The following is a 22728-nucleotide window of genomic DNA, read 5'->3' on the forward strand; positions in this document are numbered from 1 at the left end:
AGTGAATATTGTTTCCCCAGTGTTCTCAGGGACTTTGTTGAGGAAGGTGTGTCAGAGGCCAGCTCATAGGCAAAGTGAAAGCAAGACAAGAGTTACGCTTGTAGGGGATTATGAATGCAGTGCATCAGGGAGGGAGGTTGGTGGGGCTGCATCAATAGGATTAAAATGTTATTAAAAGTATTTATGACAGCTTGAATCAGAGCTATAGTTTGGTTGAAGCCAGTCTCATCCAAAGATAAACTCTTGCTTCACCAATGTTCTCCATTAATCACAATTCCATTGATTATTATTTTTAAAACAATAAGACTTTATTTGCTCATATTCACATAATAAGCAAACTTGTTTCGTCCTGTAGCAGCCAAGACTGCAGTATTGGTCAGATAGTGTGCATAAAAAAATAGTCACTCCCCTATGACTTTTCAAACTTCAGTCAGTTTAATTTAGCTTTATTGAGAATTTACAAAAAATGAAAAATAAAGATCTGTAATGTCAAATTAAAAAATGATTTTTACAAAGTAATGTTAAGTACTTAAAAATGTCTAGTAAAATAGTAGTAGTAGTTACATGTATTTGTAAAGACCATGTATATCATGGCAGTCTGGAGTTTTCAGTGACTCCTATAATTAAGACTCTTCTATGATGGGATCATTGAAACCTATGCATCTTTGTTACAAAAAAAACCTAAACAATAATGCATTTTGGTTGTTTTATAGATTTAATATTGGTCTTCTGGAAATACAACAAAATCTACTGGGTCAAAAATATACATAGAGCAACGCTAATATATGGTTAAATGTCCCTTGTCCATGTTCACCTCAACACGGCCCATTTGGTAGCCGTCTACAAGCTTCTGGTTGTATCTTTGACCACTCCTCTGGACAGAATCGGTGAAGTTAAACTGTATCTTAAAAAGCTCATAATAATTCTTGACTAGAGTTCACCAGAGGTTGAACACATGAAGAATCTGAAGTCAACTGAAAGCAGGGTGTTTGATCTCTCTTTTTTTAATAATAGCTTTCTCTTTGTCATTCCCCTATAAAGGAACAGTTAACAGTTGTTTTGTGCACCGTCTCTCACATGTCACCTGCTGAAGCTTGTAACTTCTTGAGAGGAGTCGTAGTTGTCTTGGTGGCCTTCCTTGCTAGTCTCCTTCTTGCACAGTCACTGAGTTATTGAGAACACCAGATTTAGGCATGTGTCATATTCCTTCCATTCCTTAATGATGAATTTAATAGTACTCAAGGGGGATTTTAGCGACTTGGAACTGTTCTTGTATTCATCCCCTGACTGATGCTTTTAAATACAAAATTACTTGAAGTGTTCTTTTGTCTTTGTGGTGTATTTACAGCTAAGAGTGTTGATTCACCCTTCCAGATACAGGTGTCTTTTTACTACAATCACTTGAGACACATTTACAGCATGCAGATGATCCCCATTTCACTAACTGTGTGACTTCTAGCACTGTTTGGCTGCATCTGTGTTGAATTGAGACACTTTAAAGCAGTGAATACTTATGCAATCATCTATTCTGTTTTAGATTTTAATTAACTGACATACATTTTTAAAACAACGCATATAAAAAAAAGTTTCACTTGGATGCGAAACAGTCTTTTTTAAATTTTTTTTTGTTTTTTTAAATTAAAACCAAAATTATTTGGCCATGGTTCTATGTTGAAAAGCAAAAAAAAAGGAAAAAGTTCCAAGGGTGTGAATAGTGTTTAAAGGCACTGAAGTTCAACAATTACCCACCAGGCCTTAAAAATGGCAATACTTGTGGTTTACTGCACAATGCTTTTTAATTCCAGACAGAAAAGAAAAGAGAAAATGATTAAAGATGAACATATGTGTAATCTGAGACACTGCACTGATTTAATATGATTATCTTTATTGGTAGAATAGCTGTAATGACACAGACTAGAAGTTTTCATACTGACAAGATGCAGAGAGACATTGGGGCTATCAAGATAAAAATTACAGTAATAAGCTGCTGCTGTACTTTATCTAATCTACATCTTCACAATACCTGTAAACAATCACAACTTTGTATATGAACTGCAGTTTTTTTAGCCTAAATTATCTACACCAGACATCATATAATTTCAAAAAGGAAAGGCCAGCTATTTCAGATATCACATACAAACAAACACAAAATCACTAACTATTTACACAAATCTCCACATGCACAGCAAAATCTAAATTATGTTTTCCAGTAAATCATTTAAAAATGTAGTCGTTTAATGCCAGTTTTCTTTATTCTGTTCAAACTCTCAGTTATCTCCTCCCTTAAGTTTAAGAATTATTATTCACAAATATACAAATATTGACATATGTCTACATAAAAAGGAAGAGGTAATTGTGCCTGTTTAAATTGCTTTGAATAAAAGTAGAAGAAAAATGTCAGCCTTTGTCACTTCTTTTCATCCATAAGTATACAATTAGCAGACGCCCTTGATTTCAACAGGTTTTGAAAGCCTTGTCTTTCATCTTACTAATGTGTCTTAAGGTCCATCATAGCTGTTGCTTACAACTGAAATGAAAAGCTGTCGAAAATTATGATGGTTTCTTGCACTTGTTAACAGGTAAATTTTCACATTTTTCACAGGGATGAAAATAATGTCTATTACCATAGACAAGGACATGGACATGGGCTTTTCATTTAATCTCTCTACACTGGGGGCTGTTAAACACAGAAACCAGACATTGTTAACAGTAATTTCATCCTCTGTGTCAACGATAACATTGTATATGATCAATGTGCTCTCTGTTAATTTAGGAGAACATTACCAGAAAAATGGGCACAGGTTATAAAAGACACAGCATTTTTTAAAAATATTGCTTAAGCAGCGGTACATTTATAAAGTATATTTCAAAATATTACTAGAATAGAATAATCATTTTTTAAACATTTTGTAATTACACTTTGTTGTTCATTTTATTGATGCAGCTGCTGCAAGTCTTTTTTTGCATTTTTCATCCTTCAACTTTATGAGCTCCTTTCTACTCCATGGATTACCTTAAAGTACATAATCTACAAGCAGACAGCATTTTGGAAAAGCAGTGTTTGCATATGACAGATTTTCACAGGAAACATGAATCGATACATATTTAAACGATAACAATAAAACGAGCATATACATTCATCCTGCCACGACCTTTGATGATGACATTTTCAGTCAGCTATTTTGCCTGTTTGTTCCACTCCACTCGCCCACTCCTGCCCACTCTGTGGCTTCTTCCCTCCACCAGCCTCCTTGCGAGCCTGCAGCTGCTGCAGGAAATCATCCAGGATTTGCTGAGCGGACATGGAATTGACATCCTCAGCGTCCTGCTCCAAAAGCATTACCTTTAACCCTCCCTTCCCATCCCAGTTATCAACACCCACACGTGCCCGCCGGGGGTCTGGAGGAGTGTCAGCATGGTTAGTGCCAACAGTAGAAAGCTGCTGCTGGCTTTTTGGGTAAAGAGGTTGTGGTCTGGCAGCATAACTGGCCGCCATTTTCTTATAGATAGCAGTGCTGATGTCAGCCACAGAGAAAGGGGGGCTGTGGCTCGACTCATCCTGACCTGAGAGACTGACTTCATTTCCTGTCGGTGGGACGTCCTGCTTAAATGGCATGAATGCTGTCACCCTCTCAGGACTTGCTTCTGATTTCGTCAACCAATCATATGCTGCTCCTTCCACTTTCGGAGAATGTGATTGGTTTTCTGTTTGTGGGACAGAGGCCAACAGGCTGGTTGGAGCAGGAGTCGTTAGAAACTTCTTTACAGCCTCGGCTGAGTCAAAGTGCTTCTCCAGTAAATCCTTTATCAAGCACGGTACCTGAAGAAGACAAACCAAACACAAACACACACTTAAAATAGAATAAACAGAATTTTCTACATTCCTAAAGATTTTCTATAATGAATTTTCTTTGATTGCCTTTGTTTTGACATATCTGCTCAACCTACAGTGCAATTTTAGTGGTGGAGTGAAATCTGTGTTGCAACACTGTTCCAATGTAATATTGATTGGATAGAAAGGTTGTCTTGCATAGATGATTGTTTCATGATATTCTGCATGTTTAAAGCAACATTTTGCAAATAAGCAATATATGAAGTGATGATTTAGATCAAGAACAATTTTTGAGTGTGCATTGTATTTATCTTGAAAAGTGACATTAAAGCATGCAAAAATCAAGCAACATGCATTCTAAATTGTACTTAATTTTTCTCCCATAATGCATCACACAGAATGCAAAGAAATGGAGGAGCTGCTCATACCTGGAAAAAAATTTGAAAGTGGGTGTGAAACAGCTCCAAGAAAGTATTAAGTCTTAGGGAAAGCTTAATGACATTACTTAATTGGCAGTGGTTTTGCAAAGCAGCAGATGCCACACATATTGTGTTTTTCCAGCTAGTATAAAATGGAAACGTATGCTAAATAATAGATGATGTTTAGGTTACATTATTACGTAGTGACTTTGGGGGACATCTGACGACTTGTGAGCAACAGGCGCATTCAGTAATTCCTCTATGCTTGCACCTCCTATTTTGTTCAGTTTATATCTGTTGCCCCTGTTGTCATTTCACTAGTGTGTCCTAAACCTGTTACACTGATGACTCCCAATGGAAGGTCTTGTTTCGTCCCAAAAAATGTGACAATCTGGATTCTCTGCATTAAGGACTAGGTGACTTCCAATTTCTTGCAACTGAACCCAGTTAAGACTGAAGTCTTGGCTATTGGTCCTGATCATGTTTCTGAGAGTATCTCTGCCTACCTCAGACCACTAACAACCAGCAAGAAGCAGTCAGCCAGAAACATAGGAGTTGTTTTTGATCAATACCATGTTTTTATCAGCACATTATGACGCGTGTTCAATTTTGTTTCATGCAAATGAAACAATATTACTGAAGTCAAACCAGTGCTCAACTAACTCAAACAGACCCTCATTTTCTCCCACCTGAAATTAAGCAACTCAATATTCACTTGTCTCAATGATACAGTAATTGCCCTTTTACAGTTGGTTCACTTCATAGCAGAAGGCTACTTACAAACACGTGACACAGAGACCACTTTACTGCAGTCCTTGCTGAACTGCACTGGCTCAATTCACTTCAAGATTCTGTCAATTACCTTTAAATCTGTACATGGTCTGGCTCTGATCTTCCTTTCAGAGCTATTAATCCATTGTTCTGCAGCTAGAGCACTCAGGTCAGAAAATCAATTGCTGTTAAAAAATTCCCAGTACAGGCCTGAAAAAAGGAGAGCTCATTATAGCCATTTCACATACGCTTTCAAAAACCTGCTTGTACGGACAGGTATTTTTATAATATTTTAAAATATATCATGTAACTCTAGTTTTCAAAAGGTGCAATGCAAATAAAGTTTATTATAACTTCTGGTGAATTCTGGCTGCACAAAGCATGATTTCATGGTGATTACAACTTCATCGCCTTGACATGGTTTGATGAGGATTAAATTGAGAGAAGAGGAGGCTAACATTATTGCTACTGCAAAACATATGTGTATTTAAATGTTAGGAATTGGTGAAAATAAAAGGGCATGATTTCATGATGTTGCACCAGGGTTTGAGTCAGGTAAAAATGTTTGCTATCTGATGTCTGCTGTGTGTGGAAGTGTGCTCTGGTGTCCAGTAGATGTCAGTGTGCTCACATTAATGTTCTCCAGCGCTGCGATGGTCCTGTGGGCGTCCTCCAGCTCTGAGCTCAGCTGGGACACACGGTTAAGCAGATACTTTCTTTCACTGGTCAGGCTCTCCGACTGCATACACACAAAACCATTCAATAAATGCATGTAAGCACCAGGTGGGACGTAAATGCAATGAGTGAGGTACAAGATAAGTTAACCCTTTGATCAGTTATCTCACCGCTATATGCAGGTGCTCCCCCAGCAGGTTATTGGCCTGTTTGGTTCCTGTATGTGTCTGCAGAAGGCTACATGGCAAAATAAAAGAAGAGTCACTAGAAAACTGCAGGATTTTTTTAAAAATAAAGTTCAATTAAACCCACTATTCCTACAGTTAGCATTCTTTACCATGTTGTTATCTGTAAGGAAGATTAATTGCAGCTGTTTCTTAGGCAAGTGGCAACCACAAAGTCTCCTATTGAATATGCAACAACTGACTCAACCCAACTGGAGCCCAGTGTGAGGTGGCCGTTCACTCCGCTCTGCTGAACAATGTTTGGTATGTGCCTGCTGGGCAGCAGCAGTTGTTTGGTGATAAATACAGGCCTGACAGCAAACGGGTGAGTGTGAAGGGGCAGGACAGATGCATTGACACCCTCTGTCTCTGTTAGGCAGAGAAAGTAAGTCACTGCAGAACCAAAACGCTTACAGAAATGTACAGCACTAAATGCATTGCCCATGTTGTTCATCCAGTATGTTCCATGGATCAATGAATCTATAGAAACTATTGTGTAAAGCCATAGATTCATTTCATGGATTAACACAGGAAAGCCCTCATGTATAGAGGCATGTTAAGTTTTCTGTATTGAATCACTGTGCTGCACATGAAAGAGATGTTTGTCTGTTTCATGCAATCTTCAGTATTTAACTGTGCACATGAGCCACAGGGCATACGCAACATTAATCCATCTTGCATGTTGAGTTTTGTTCTGGTACAATTGCCAGACCTTTTATATTTCTCTTTGACGTGGCTGAGCTCGTCCCTGGTCCTCTGCAGCTCCCCCTCCAGGCTCTCGATGCAAACCACCGTCTGCAGCAGGTTCTGGTGAAGATCTGCATTCTCATCCTGCAGTGCCCTGAACACAGAGAATCCATGGAAGATAGAGTCAAAGCAAGATTACCAGGGATTGTTCTGAATGGTTGCATTTGGATCCAGATCACTATTTTGTAAACATTTGTTCTTTTAGATGAACACGCAGGGAGATTTGAAATTAAGAGATAGAATTTAAGAAGTCCGACATTTGGCAGTGAAGAGCAAAAGTACAAAGATCACTGCTATATAAGTTGTATGGTACTTTATGGCATTTTTAGTTATTAAGCGATAGAAGTTTAGCAATCAGTACATCAGCACTTGTGCTTTTTTTTAAAAAATTAAACACTCTAAATTTGTCCCCATTTTACAGGCATATTGGTCAAAATAGCTAAAATATTGGACATGTGAATGATGCATCACATGTAGAAGAGATGCTGTAATCAGTGTTGATATGGCAACTAAGACTTAGTGATTCAAAGGCTACTGTAAAAGCTATTCAGTGTTATTTTTTCTAACCTCACTTTAGTTTTCCTGTCACAAATGCATATTACTGACAACACAGTGATGGTTATATAAATGAGTTCCATAACGACACCTCTTCCTGTTTAAAGAGGAGTGGATGGACAGAGGAGACTCATTAGCATGATCAATAACCAATGACCCATCATGAGGCAGACACAGAGAGGGAACACAATGAACCAGAGAGGAACATATGAAAATCTCTACTCAAATGTGAAGCGGGCACAGTATAATAGACACTTACTGAACATGGTTGGCATCACACAGCATGTCCTAGAATAAGAATAGGACAAGGGTGAGAATTAAGTGGGTGAGGTTATAAATAAAGTATGACATCACTTAGGATATGATGTAATTGTTATTCAATTATTTTAAGTATGTGGAGAGTCTTGTTTTGTACTCCGGTACGTTGAATTTAAAATTAGATGATGACTGTGTACAATGACGTTCAGTTTTAATATATAGAGATGATACTTTACTTATGCACTATGAATGTGAGCACTCCCTGAGCATCCACACTGAAAGTCAGACCTACTTCATCCTCACAGTCATTGTTGCATTTGAATTCCAGTGGGTTGGATGAGCTCCGAAAGAATGAGAAAAATGCAGTGAGATATAAGCACCATTAGAAGTTCAGGACTGATTCAAGGCTTGATGTTGCATGGTAAACTAATAGAGATATAAAGAACAATAAAAAGTAAGCGCAAGGACACTATCCATTCATTTATATATTACTTTTCAGTCTAACAGGCATTGGAGTCTCCCCAGCTGACATTGTGTACCCAGGACGGGTTGCCACTCTATTACTAACAAATTGAATAAACTATTGAGTTTTGGTAGACCCGTGCAGGAAACACATACTACTAGTATTGATCAGTAGTCAGGATTTTCCCCTTGTGTTCATGCATGTGTGTGTGTGTGCGTGTGCGTGTACACTAAGCCCCGCAAACCAAGTGAGACCACATCCTACGCTGCTAATACTTTTTTAAAAAGGCTACGTTATGTAATGTTGTGTGTGTTTATCAGCACACAAGAGTGTGAGTCTGAGTAGATTCTTACATAAGAACGACATGATACTATCCAAGTGACTCACTCTCACATTTTGTACAGTCCTGGTAGCTGGTGTCAGTGTTTGTCTCAGTAGATGTGTGTTGTTACTTTATCTGCCTGCGCAGTCAGTCCATAGAATATAAAGAGCAGAGCCTTGAAAAGAAACAATGAGCCATCTAAATTGATATGTCAGGTACTTTCAAAATGATTTTCCCCAGAAAGCACAGGACAGTTCTGTGCTGCATTGCTGAAGAATGACTCAGCTTGCAATGCGTAGTGTTCGACTCGGCCCACACAGCCTGTGACTCAGCTACGCTGCCTCTGCAAGAGAGGAGCAACACTACATTTGCTACATTCATTTTCCTCTTTCTAAGCAGCAGCTATGACTTCAGGAGGTTAATCATTGACTCCATTTACAGTACACAGCGTTTTTTTCCCAGCAGTCTGTCATGATAAGACATGGCTGATATGATACGCAGAATACAGATGTCAAAGTGGTTTCAAATGTTATATAGAGCAGAAGTGTTGATGCAGTTTGTTCTCGGTTTTGGTTTACTTCCATTTTTACATATTTCACAATATGACTCACAAATGCCATACTTAAAGACTATTTGTGTGTGTCTCCAGTGTTTTGTTCATGCTGATTAACTTAATCTTAAAATGGAAACACATTAAAATTATATTAACTGGTTGATGACTCATGTATCTCTTATGAAGACTTATCACCTTGGATGATAGAAGACAAGCTGCTTTTTTTAATTAATTGGCCTGCATTAAGATTATTGTGTACATATTGTGATTCTGTTTCAACTAAAACACATTTTATACAAATGGTTTCTGAATTCGAATTGCAACATGGACATGGCTTTTAGGGGAGGTCACTTTTTTGTGGTTAACAATGACAGATACATTTTTAAAACACTTAATTTAGCTTTTACTTATCATTACTTCTATTAATAAGAACATGAATACTTTGAATAGGAAAAAACATGAAAAGCCACTGCTGCTTCCTTATAGCACCACAGATATCTGGGTTTCTTCTTCTTCTGTTTTGTTTTATGGCAGCTGAAATGAAGAATTTTTTTTTTTTCCGTTTGAGTTAAAGTGAGTGAAGTTTATGGTATTGCACCGCCACATTTCAGAGGTGATAGAAAGACTGTATAATAAAGAGCGTGCATATATCAATAATAGCCTAGCTGTACACGGTTGATGATGTTAAAGCTACAGAGAGCTAGGGTCCTGACATTTCATTTTTGTGATTTGAGGCCTGAAAAGGAGCAAAAGCACTGTTAAAGTGGACTCACCCTGTGCTGTTTAGGATGTCCCACATGCTGTGACTGGTGTCGACCACTCTGCTCTGAGCTGTGGCTGGTGGCTGTGGATGCTGTGTCTCTGGCCCTGGATGAGTCAGATTTTGTAGATGAGGACTCAGATCCCACACCTGGCCTTCCACCCTGGGCTGTGGATGGAGGGGAGATGCTTGGCCCTCGGTGCCCAGCGCCTGAATGTACCGGCTGAGGGAAGTGCTGAGTATGTTGGTTGTGGGACGTGCTGGGCTGCAGTTTGCGGTGGTGCCGTTGTTTGGGTTGGGCGGGTTCAGGGCTGGTGCTTGTTCCATCCATGAGATGAGATCCACATCTGCCATATCTGTCTTCCGACACGGAGCCTCCGGTGGGCGAGGGCCTACGGTCTTTACGGTTGGTTGTATGATGGGTGTTGTGGCTGGCAGAGCCGGGGTAGTGATGAGGCGGGGGGCTACCATGGTGGTTCCTGGCTGCGTATGAGATTAGCTTGTCAGGATTGGAGCAGTCTGAGTGTTTTCCAGAGCTCCTGGAAGCTTCTTTCTCCTTTCTGCTAGTATGTTTCCGTTGTTGCTCCGTCTCACTACCCGCACTCTCTCTGTGCTTCTTGGGTGGGAGCTGAGGCTTCACTGGGCCAGATGTTGGGGATGGGGCAGATGTCTTCCCAGTAGTCTTAAGTTTGCTCACACCCAAGATGTTGAGATCTGATGGACTTATAACCTGTTTTGTAATCTCATCTAGAAAAGCTGAGAACTGCAACTTTCCCCGCACAAACTTGGCCCTGGCTTCCTCTACCTCAGCTGGAGTCAGTCCTTTGCCCTTCTGCCCACTCTGACTTTGCCCTTTGGAAACTCTCGGAGACAACACCTCCATTGACTTAGCCTTGCGAATGTCAAGTTGACCGTCCTTGTTCTTGAGGATTCCTTTGCTGGGTAGCTGGCTGGAAGACACTGCCCTCTTGGGGCCTCTGGAGACCCCTAACAGAATGTCCTCCTCACTGAAAGCCAGGCTTTGGTTCAAACTAGTTGTCTTATACAAAGGCCCATAGTTAATGTGCGATGCTCTGGATTGTTCTCCTCCATCATTGCCCTGCAGATAGCCTTCATCGCTCCGACTGTGACCTCGGTCAAGAGATGAGAAACCACGCTTTCCCCTCTGCTTTGAGCCTTCCTGTATCTCGCTACAAACACTGTCTTTTTTGCCATGGCGGATGGTGGCAAAAACAATGGGCTCACTGCTGTCATCTTCCTGGAAACCTATACGCACATCTGGGATGTTGGAGCAGGACAGGGAGTGCTGTGGCCGCTCAGCATGACGAAGAGAGAAGGGATCGTTCGGCTCTGTGTACCAGGAGGAAGAAGAGGAGGAAGAAGAGGAGAGGGAAGAGGAAGACGCCCTGGAGAAAGTTACAGGAGCGCGGTGGTCGTAAAGGATCTCATCCTCCTCGCTATGGTGAAACTGATGAGGATAGTGGCCATCATGGTGAGGGCTGTCATGGTTATAATGACTGTGGTGATGATGGCGATGGTTCCCTCGACCGTCATCTGTGTTTCGCTCAGTGTCATCAAACCTTGTGTACCTACAGCAAAGGAAAAGTGTGTGAATGTGTACATATTACATACTGTATTAAAAAGGGATTGTGCCCACTTACTTAACTTGCAATTGGTATATATATTTTTCCGAAGCTGCAGAGGTTTTCATTTTCAAAATCTGCGCAATTGCAAATTTCAAAATGTAAATTTTTATTTTTTTCCTAAAAGTCTCCTATGATATATAAATGTCAAAGGTTAAAAAAAGACATCCTACCTTTGTGACTGAGAGTCTTGGTGATGATGGTGATGGTGGTTCTTCCGTGGTTTAATCTCATCTGGTGCAGAAGGGCTGTGGACAGGCTTAAAAAACTTCTCCATCACCTCTCTTTTCCCTGGTGGCAGGCTGTCGATGCTGTCCTGGTTAGGTTGACTACACAAAGGGTGCTGATAGTAATCCGTGTTGTTACTCTGTTGTTTTCCTCTACTTTGCTGCTCTATTGTTTACTCTATACAGCTATAACTTGTCTGTTAAGTCAAGTGCAAAGACCACCATAGTGTTGTTTACTGCCATACTGACCACAAAAAGATCTAATCTGAGTTCAGCTCTCAAAATATTTGCTCATAGTATGCTACAAAAAGCACAGCTGTCTTAGTCGAGTATCCAGCTGTTTGGATTGTTCATGCATCTGTCTACATGAATAAGTTTGTCTCCCTCAGTGTCTGTTTGCAGAATAATAGAATCACGACGTGTGAGCAGGAATGTATGGATCCCTGGATGGTAGTTTGATTTTGCATTACGCCTGATGTAACAGCTGGGTGCTCACTGAACCAGCAAAAAGAGCGAGACCTTTGTCCTCTGACAGGAGACAATTGAATCGAGCTATGTGGAATAGGATCTATAACAGTGCTCGTGTAATGGTCTGATTTCAGAACAGGATTTGCCCATATGTTTGTGTGTTGCTTTATGTTTCACTTTTGCGCATCTATCCTATAATCTGACATTTAGTTTGAGTTGTTTTAACCACTAGTATCATTAATGCACAAAAAGCACATATAAGGACAAATCAACGCTATTGAACTGTTCTTTATTGCCCCATTGATTTTAAGAGGTTTCCTGCAACCATTCAGTTGAGGCCTATGTAATTATATTCACTAGAGGCGGGTGATGTGATGGGACACTATGAATTTTTTAGCTATTAGTAATTTATCAAGCTATACTTACTGTGGGAGCTGTCCTCTTTATTCATTGCTGGCAGCATTACAAATCAGTAAGGGAGGACTCTGATTTGTCAGTTATTTGCCTGATCAGCCAAATCATTTATTAATCAAAGGCTTGCAAGCTGGTTGTACACAAAAACTTCTTTATTACAATCAATATTGCAACATCATTACATAGGATTACAGTTTTCTCTTCTCCTGATCTGATACAACTGTCCTGTCTATGTTGGTACATGTCCACATTGTTGCAATTCATGTTTTCACAACAAATTCTTATCAAATCTATGAGTCACTGAATGTAAATTGAAATTGACTTACTCAGTGGCTTTAACTACAAAGTAAATCAGCTTGATCAGCCTATTGTTTGGCTTGATTGTCACATGAATGCCTCTCTTTCTTAGCATGCCACTGACTACATCCTGTTCTGCGACTGAAAGGGATCGATTCATTGGTGTTAGGAGGGGCTGAAACTCATCCAGAGGACAACTCCCATCAACATGCTGCAGCTGATCACTATGAGCTACCATAATATACATAGTTGCATAAGGGAGGTTGCCTGGACTTGTCTGCGTTACTGTGATCAATGCTGAAAACCAGTTCTCTGGATGAAAACACAAAGGATAGAACGTGGAGTTTTCATTACTGAGAGATGTGACAAATGGCACGTACTTTCACTGCACCCCCTGGTGGTGAACACGAGTAACCCCCATTTTGGCCTTTAAGTCCTGGTAATTTTCCACAGCAACACACTTTCTGGCACTGGATGTTTCTGGATATTTCTGGCTGTACCACGTACTATCTTCACTCTGCACTAATACAGCAGTAACTTACCACTTAAATTCAAGACTCATGGGTTATTCAGACATAAAGGCTTGTAACCATAACATGATATTTTTCATGAAGAAAATGTTGCCAGCACCAACAGCTTGTACTTAAATTGCTTAGTAATCACTGTAAAAACTGCTGGCGCTCACCATAAAAGAAAAACTCGTTATTGAACATGGTCCATCCGAGTTAAAGCAGATGAGTTGGCTGTTTTGTATTGTTCTTCAATCAAAAACAGCATATCTTTGCAGTAAAGGGGAAGTAGATCCGACAGCTCAGCCACATTCTAGTTTGATCCGGTTTGTAGGACCTTGTTACACACAAGCAATGATCAATGCGCGCAGCCGTTGGTGTGACGTCTGCTGTTTTGGCCATCATACCAGACAGTCTGTGAATCATACCACAGACTGTATTTTAACTGTATAACAGATCAAAGTATGAAGTTTTATTATAGCTTGCATCACTGATTTGTGCTTCAGGTATTTCCAGATGATGAATGAATAGTAAATATGGACACAATGACACATTACTCACTTTGTATGTTAATGCATAATTTTAAATCTTTCTGTATCAATACTGTGTTAAAGAGTGCCTCGTGTATTGAAACCAAACTGATTCGTTGATTATTTCATGTCTTGAATTCAACTGTAACGCTGCAACAAACTTTTTTCAACGTTATTGTGGCCAAAAGGGACTACTTTCTTGTCGGATGAATACCTCAGCCAACTCACTCAAACAGTATAAATACCGTCAGCGACGCCATCTCAAGTCACACTGCTTCGATATGACTTCGTCGCTGTTTTGGGCGTTGCAGGTTAAACCAATCTTGTTTTTCTTTCTTTTTGTACTTTGAGACTCGGTCAGTACTAATGATATAGTGTGGTTTTGCTCTAAATAGTTTGATAATTGAGAAAAATCGTCATTTAGTGTGGTTTGATAAGCGTTAATGAATATTAGGCCCTGCCTCTAAGGCAAATAGCTTTAACGGCAAGATACGGAGGGCAGCTTGTATTGTCTTTTTTGAAGCAAAACTTCTCGCTATAGAGGTTTTAAATTACTATAATTTATCAGGCAGATCGCACTGAAAGTCGCTCTTGTTTTGAAACTTTGGCTTTACAATTTTTCGTCGACAGCTATTGAGCTAACGATAGGCTAAAGGAGCCAAATATAGAGACTGACGTTGTTTTAGCGTTTCTCCTCAACGGTCGTTTACTCATTCATAGTTAACCGAGTTACAATATGTAACTATCGACATATCAAGTTACAGTTATGCATTTTTATTACTGTATATTACTAAGTAATACTTTATATCATCGTAACTACTGTTTACCCAAAATGGGCGCGGTAACGTAGAATCGTGTAAACGTTGGCTATTGGTCAATTCGAATAACGTAATGACGTACCTTTCAAGGGCGTGGTCAGGTTTTACCAGGCTAACGGCTACAAAGCTACACAGAGCCACCGCATATATGTATTTTGACCTTTCGATTCTGAAGGTTTACAATCAGCTTTTAAAATCAGAATAACGAGTAACAAGGTTACTTTGAAATTAATAGGCAGTGAGTGAAATGCAGACTCAGTTTTGGACAAGTCAACTGACTTGGTCATAAAGCAGGCTCAGAATAGAAAGGCCTGAATGGTACTAGCTTCACAGACAGATCTGAAGCAGATGATAGTCACTCCGCTATGGGTACCGAGTAACATAGATTTAAATAGAAAACTGAAAAATGTGAATTTAAAATGGAGCTACCATGTCTAAATGACTAGTGATAGTCAGAGACTGTAGGGTGTTGCAGTTGGAGTATGGACCTTAAAATCAGCAACGTAGACTGTGACTCTTCACATTAGAAAACAGGCTGTATTTGAACACCATAGAAGTAATCAAGACAATCGTTTTTTGTAACTTTACAAAGTGAATGAGGTCCTGGCCTCAGTCTTCTCAGTCTCTGCCATTGTTTGGGCAAATATTTTAATGCAGTTGAGTTTGTTTGTTTTTTTTTGTTTGTTTGTTTTTTTTTTTATTTAACTCAAAACGCTTTATTGGTCGTCACAAGTTTGGCTTTTTAAAGTTTCAAGTAATTGTTTTTGCCTTAACTGAAGATAATAGAGGAAACTGCTGTTTTTAAAGCAGCTTGAAAGAAATCAAAGCTTGTATCACTAGAGGTCTAGCTGTAACTCTAGGAATCACAGGCTTAGATGATTCTGTTTGGATTTTTGCTATCAGTCTTTTTTTTTAATTGCATAGAGAAGACGGAAGATTTTTTTTTTTTTCTGGGGGGAAATGGACTGAGTTATCAAGGGGAGAAATGGACTTAGTTATTGGCAGGAAGAATGGACTTAGTAATTAGATGAAGATCAAAGGACCAGCGTGGAGCGAGGCCATGGGACACGGGGAGGACCAGAATGGAGCCAGGCAGGACAGGACCAGAGGGCGTGGGAGGACCAGAGTGGAGCCAGGCAGGACAGAACCAGAGGGCATGGAGGGATGAGCAGAGGGGTCTCCAAAGAGCAGGAAGCAGCAGCAGCAGCAGCAACAACAGGAGCTGTCGGCGGGTGCACACCAGAGGGAGCCAGAGGGACAGGGCAGTGTAGAAGCAGAGTGGCCAGCGCTGACGCAGTTGCAGCAGTTCCAGAACAAGCCAGCCAGTGCTGAGGGTGGGACAGGGCGCACAGTCTTCTAGCTTCACAAGTGTAAAGCGAGCATTGGTTTGTATGTTGGGTAGAGGTATCTCTGTAACATTCTCAGGCATTTTGTTTTTTAATCACTTTCTAGACACAACTGTTGCAGTACACATTTTCTCGCACAGCTTTCTCTTCCTCTTTTCAGGCAAGCCGTGTACCGTTTCAAGCGTTTTGTACCGTGGTCACCCCTCCTGTTGTGCGCTGACATGAGTGTGGTGGTGTCTGCTGTGATGAATGCCTTGGTAGTGTGCTGGCGAGCGGAACCTCTTATCGGACTTCTCTACCCCCTGCGATCAGGAGTAGTTCCCCCAGCCGGAGGGAGAGGCAGTCCTTTGTTGTTCGATAGGTCTCCCACAAAGAAGGTTTCAGCATTGGAGTGTGAAAGTGGATGGTGTCCTGTGCGGCCAGTTGATGTGTATACAGCAACCCTTCAGTACTTCAGCTGCGTCTCATTGGTACAGATCACCTACAGCTACCTCTTATTCCAAGCAGTGAGTGAATGCATGAAATGTACATGTGGGTGTAACTATCCTGTACATCGATTTAATACCTTTTGCTGTAAAGTATACAGTAACTTGTACTGAAATTGTGGTTGATCCTAGCCAGTAAAGATTTATGGGTTAAGGGGGGGATGGGGGTATTTAAAACGTGTTTGGAGTTTTTCTTTTCACAGGCCTGGCCCCCTTAAGCTGATCATCGAAAGAATCCCCCCTGTGCTAGCCGCTCGGTACAAGTTGAGCTCATCTTATTTACAGTAGTGCTATGGATCGGGATCATGTGCATCCACTGTGGTTTAACGAGATGTAGGAAGGTATTTGGTATTGTTCAATACATCTATTAGATTTTTACAAATTTGCAGTATTTGGAACTTGTTGTAAATGGGCTTTCATGCACTATTGGGGTGATGGGAGGGAGGGTTATGGGGCGTTAATCAGTCTCTTCCTAGACTTCACAGCTCCACTTTGCCCAATGCAAATGGCTTGAATAGGAAACATCGAGGCGCCCCGAACAGGATTCAAGTGGACACTTTACCACGCAGGATAGCAACCTCAAAAGTAGTCTCCCGATGTAGCAAGAAGCTCTTATCCCCAGGGAGTGTGGTAACAAGTCTTTTTATTAGACGTCATTGTAATTCTGTACAGGCTTCAAGATGCTTTGTTGGGTTGGGAGGGGCTGTGTATTTTTGACTTTTTCAGATTAAGTAATATGGCCCGCCCATCAAAAATCCAAAGTCCATGTCTACGGTTCAGGAAGGAATCCCTCGTGCTCAGGCCTGCGGTATTTAAGTAATTCTTTTGAAAAAAGGCTTCAATCTTTTTGTGAATTGTTCATAGTCTTACAGCTCTTGCTAAGTCAGTTTTACTTGTAATTGTTGTATTGCCAGTAATTGTCTAGTAGTTCTGTAGTGCTTCATTGTATTAGGGGAGGGGTATTGTGGGGAGAGAGGCTTTTTCCTTTGCATTTTTCAGTGTGCTGTGTCCTGTGCGCTTTCCAATACCCGAGACCATCAGGAACTCTCCTAACTCATTGTATGTACAAGTTTCCTTGCGCATCGAGCATCACGTAAGGTCACTAAATGTGTTCACATTTACCTTAACATTCATTGTTTGGCTAAATGCCTCCATTACAATTCCTTTGCAATTAGTTACTGTGCCTTGTATTGACAATACAATGAGTGAACTATCTGTAAAGGATTTTCTTATTGCATAATAAATGCATAGCTTGTTGTGATTGAATACAGTTTTGGTATGCATTTGTTCTTTTTGGGGGCTTGTGTGGGGGAGCTTTTCTTGTGCTTTTTCAGGTATGACTAAAGCTTGGAGCTTTGTAGAGCACGGATGTGACCTGGGCTCGAATGACATCCTTTTCAAAGTGGAAATTGAAGGCAGATAAGTTGAATCCATCAAATATTGATGTTGGAAAGCAGAAAATTCTCAGCCCTATAGGGGTCACTTATCTTGAATGGACATCATGTCCTCATTTTTCTTGAAATGAAAGCAACTTGCTGTACTTGACAGTAGACATAGCACTGTTGTGCTTTCTCAACGAAAGTCTCTTGTGATAACGGGAAGATTTGATGGACCTATTTATTCTGACGTTATCTGCAGTAAAGCATTTGGGTAAGGATAACAATAGTCAGTTCTACGATACTGTGGGGAGGGGCATAGGGTGTTTCTTTTCTGCCTCTTTGATCTTACAGAACAGTCCAAAGGAAGAATGCAGTCTACCTAGGACAACACAGGAATCTTGCTGCCATTTGAACTCAACCAACATGCAGTTTGTACAAAAGGAGTCAGGTTGTTTTTGATGTGTCTTTATATTGATAGAGCAATTAGCCCTCAGCTGCTTGCCCTTGTGCAACTGTGCAAGTGGCAGGTTGGTCAAGATTTCACTACCGCGCAACTGTGCGAAGTTTCAAAATTTAAGTAGCTGAGGACAGCTGTGCATGGTGCAGCTTTAATTTGGTCTGAAATGCAGCGCAAATGTGTTGCCTTTAGTTTTTATTGTGCTTTGGTTTTGGATGGGCGTATCCCTACACTTCTCTTCACAGAAATCACAGTGCAAGACTGGTTCAAGCACGAGTGAAGTCCTCTAACCTGGAGCATGTAGTAAGATGTTGGCTTAACTTGTCAAACTTCTGCAATGTTGTAGTTGACAAAATGACATCTTGGAACTGGCTTTATGTTAACCTCAAATTATCAGTAACAATGCTTTACTAGCATATTCCTCTTTGGCCTTGGGGCCCTATTTGCTTTGCATCTTAAGACCATAAGATGAGTAGAACTCAAATCTTTGAGTATTGTGTGGTGGGTGTGTTGTGTAGATCACTCTTTGTTTCAGATCATTTTCGTCTGTCCACTTCGATCTCGCCTGCCTCTGAATGCAAAGCCATCTGTGGACGCTGTCAGCGAATATGAGTGTGGCCCCTGAATGAAGCACCAACCCCTTGTGCGCTTGAGCTTAAATCTGAACCCCTGACGTCCTTCGCAGAAGCCCCGCTCTCTGTGTGTTTGTGTGTGCCTTTTTTCTTTCCCCCTTTGGTTTCTCAGGTCAAATTGCCAAAAATTGTCTTTATTTGTCATCTGGGATGGCCTAACCTGTGATGGAACACTGAGAATCCAGTCACATTAAGATCAAGAGCTGCAAGCTTGTTTCGCTAATAATGCATCACTTCAGTCTCGTGGGTGCTAAGTTAAGTAATTTCGGTTCCCTTGATTTTTCTTTAACATATATCATGGCTTTAATGTGTAACTCAAAATGTTGCATGCACATCAGCTCTGCATAACATTTTATTTGTAATAGGCACCATAATGTTCATGAAGTCGTTGTCAAACATTGCAGTAGTGTATGGCCAGGGGTTTTTGGGGGGGGCAACACTCTTCTCTCTCCCTTTCAGATTTCTCGTTCAGCTTAACTTACAACTGAGCCAGACAACTTAAACATCTGCAGAGAGTCATGGGATGACTTGGTACAACCAGCTTCTAGGGTTCAGTCTTTAATACGTGAAGGAGTTGCGCATCAGAGGAAGAATAGCTGTGGTAAATGCTGCTACATCGTCGCGGTAACAACCATATTGACGTCATTTGTCATATTGGGTAAATATTGGTACACGTGAGGGGTCTATGTGGGGAGGGGGGGATGGGGAGGCTTAAATTGTCTTATCTTCTTTCCATTGCAGCCGTAAACGTGGCAAGAAAGCCTTCACTGTTCATTTGACCCGCGAGTCCTGCCGAATTGCAAAGAGAAAAACTGCTTTGAGTATCGCAAGGGATGCTGGTATCGTGGCTTTAATGAGTAACTGGATTTCATGGAATCAGTCATACGCCAATACAGTGTCGTTATGGGAAATGCCGGGGATCGGGGAAACCAGTTGTCTCTTTCTTCTAGTTTCAGCTTCGTGATCCAAGAGAAATCCCCATGTGGTGACAGGATAATATAGCAGCCAGGTGTTTAGGGGTTTTCTTTTCCTGGAGGAACAAACTTCTTGTTCCTTCAGGTTTTGCTTTTGCCCTTACTATAGCAACAACAAAAAAGCAAAAGACCCCGGTGGTGGCACTCCTGACTCTGTCAGGACGGGGTTCAATTCCCTGCGGTGTCTTGCTTTTTCAGTTTGCTATGTTGGGAAAAACTGAAGTCATTAAACAACTGTTTCATATAGTTATAATGTTATACATTAAATACAGACTGAATAGATACAGAAGCTTGGTTCAAGCAAAAACAAATATAGCTGCAGGACAAAGTTGTGAAGTAAATTATGTTTTACAAGCAAATTCACTTTTTTTTTTTTTTTTTAAAATAAGTGTAAATCAATAAAATGTCTATCCTGGCTTACATTTTGCCTTACTTATTGTGTAGTTATGTGAATAAAGATATTGGGGGGGAGGGTTGTAGTTTGATGTACACATGCTCAAAAAACAAAGTGTTTGATTCATTAAATCAGTAAGTTGTGTAAAAGTAAATGCACTATCAATTAAAATGTACTTTGTATTATTTAAAGGTTTATTGTCATTATTTTTTTGTTTTGTTTTTTTTGCAACCAGATTCTACGTGAGGTGTTGTTGTTGCAAGTCTGTTTTCTCGGTCAAATGTGGTGACATGAGTTTTAATGAAACCTGCTTTGTAAAATGGGGAGCAAATAATTTGTCCAGTACAGTGGAGTGGTGTATTTATGCCCAACAGGCAATGTGTTACATGTGGCCAAAACAATAAGTGAATGTAAAATATGCACAAAAATCATAGTTGAGACAATGGACAGGTTGAGTATTTTTGATTGGTTGGTTGTTAATTGTACTTTGCACTACATCTGCATGGAAACACCCGCATTTGAAATGTGTTTGTAAAGCTAAAGACTAAAACGGCAAACAGTCAAATTTATTCTACATTTCTATATATCTTATAATCTACTTTATGGAAACAAAATTTAGCTAAACACTAAAGCACACCAGTCTTTTACATGTTATATCACCCATTAGACTGAAAGTTAATTGAAATGGATATATATTTTTTATGGCAGCACCGTTGCCTTACAACTAGAAGATACCCGCCTGGGATCTTTCTGCATGGAGTTTGCATGTTCTCCCAGTCCAAAAACATGCACAGGTTAATTGGTGATTCTAAATTGTCCGTAGGTGTGAGTGTGATTGTCTCTGTGTGTAGTCGTGCGATAGACGACCATCTGTTGCATCATAGTCTGGTATGTAAACAATAGAAAGTTGCAGTTTGCCGTCTGTTGTGATGAACTGCATGGAGCCAGGAAAATAACGGTAAAGCTATTGTGGACCACTGTATGATAGAAAGGGAACAGATGTTGAAGAAAGCAATGCTCCCACTTAAATATGCAGGTATGTCTCTAAAACAAGACCTCAATTTCAAAACAGGCTATTTCTACTGGAGCTTTGAGCTGAGGTCGCCTATTTTTCAGTCAGTCCATACCCAAAGAATTCACTCACTGATCACTGGTATGATAAATGCGTCCAAAGCTATTAGGGTGAAAGATTAATGTATTTGTCCTGTTTGGTGGTGGTGTTGCGCTCCACATTTTTATAGATCTCCGTTTCAACTTCCATCCATTCTACATTTCCCATCAATCCCTGCTACACTAACCGAGAATAGGAAAGATGCTAGAAAATAGTCTTAATTTATTTAAGAAGTAATTAGTGGCGGTAAATGGAAGTTCCCTCTATATCCTCATACATACAGCTGACATTTTAGGTTGTCTGTTAGATCACACAACTTTTGACAACATTTCTTTATGATAAATCCTGCATGTGAAATTCCCTACTGACAATACATCTTTTCCTTATTCATTAGGCCCGTATGATCTGGATACAGCAAAGCAGAAAAAGAGGCTTTTAGTATTTGTACGCCCACTGAAGAGAACAAATATCTTTCCTAAATGACATATGTTTTTGGTAATGTATCAAATAAATTCATTCTCACCAAGACCCTCTTTGATGAGAATGAACTTATTTTACCTTGTTTACATGTCTGTATGGTGCTTTTTGTAGCTTAGAAGACACATCATCTATGAAATAAGCAGTCAACAGCCATGTCTCAGAAACAAGAATATAGACTCCTGTGGTATTTTGCAGGATGGGACTTTTTTTGGTCATAATTTTTCTTCAGAATCAGAATATTAAAACTTGCCATTGTGTAGCGTAGAGCAATTTTCCATTTTTTAAAAGCAAGGTCACAGGTGAGCTGGTGTGCCAAGCTGCAGCGAGTAGAAAGGGAAAATGGAAGCAATGATGCAGAGGTACATCTGAACCATTTTAAGACAGAGGGGTGTTATTTTATGACAACTTCTATATATGTAATTCTGATACACAAAGATGAGTTTTTAGAGGTTTTAATTATTGACTGGAAGGACTTTTAAAAGTAATTCGTGACGAACTTGGAATTACTCTTTTTCTATTGGACTATTGCACTAGACTAATGCAGAAACTGTCCTAAAGCCCTTTGAGTTCAGGTTGTGCTACAGGTGCTCACTCTACAGAAAATTTTAAATACATGAAATCAGCATTAACCATTGTCACACTAAAATGCCTTTGGGGCCTGTTGATAATCCAATCGTTGCCCACTGACCCTCCATTATTGTCTGATATTGACTTGAACTTCAATGAGGTGCATAATAAATTCTGTTGTCTGTCGCTGCAAATAACAGTTATGTCGAGGAACGATGAGGCTTTCTCATTAAGATTATGTTCTAACTCACCAAAAGAGGTTTGGATGCAATTGTGGCTTTACGTAGAAACTAAGAGGATTTTATCTCGATTAAAACTGATCTGAACCGAGATCTCGTTTTTGTTTATTTTGAGCTCCACAGTAGTGGAACCAATATGCAGAAACAAAGTTCCCGCGGAGCCATTTTACATCCGTGCC

The 22728-nt window shown here is 40.2% G+C and overlaps 1 protein-coding gene across 2 annotated transcripts; it reads right to left on the reverse strand.

Moving 5' to 3' along the window:
- Window positions 1-1864: 1864 nt before the first annotated feature.
- si:ch211-276i12.4 (uncharacterized) lies at window positions 1865-11991 on the reverse strand. Of its 2 annotated transcripts, XR_004848337.2 has the most exons (8): window positions 11396-11991; window positions 9593-11168; window positions 7483-7511; window positions 6634-6762; window positions 5868-5934; window positions 5654-5761; window positions 5114-5232; window positions 3687-3820 (listed from the first exon to the last, which is right to left on the reverse strand). XR_004848337.2 is itself a non-coding variant. In XM_035953621.2 (7 exons), the coding sequence occupies exons 1-7, from the start codon at window positions 11497-11499 to the stop codon at window positions 3170-3172; spliced, it is 2664 nt and encodes an 887-aa protein (XP_035809514.2). In that variant the 5' UTR covers window positions 11500-11887; the 3' UTR covers window positions 1865-3169. The 2 variants fall into 2 exon arrangements, 1 of the variants encoding a protein (XP_035809514.2); XM_035953621.2 differs by lacking the exon at window positions 5114-5232 and having other exon boundaries at window positions 1865-3820; window positions 11396-11887.
- Window positions 11992-22728: the final 10737 nt, after the last annotated feature.

The sequence above is a fragment of the Amphiprion ocellaris genome, chromosome 13, assembly GCF_022539595.1.
Source record: "Amphiprion ocellaris isolate individual 3 ecotype Okinawa chromosome 13, ASM2253959v1, whole genome shotgun sequence".
NCBI classification, from domain to species: domain Eukaryota; kingdom Metazoa; phylum Chordata; class Actinopteri; family Pomacentridae; genus Amphiprion; species Amphiprion ocellaris.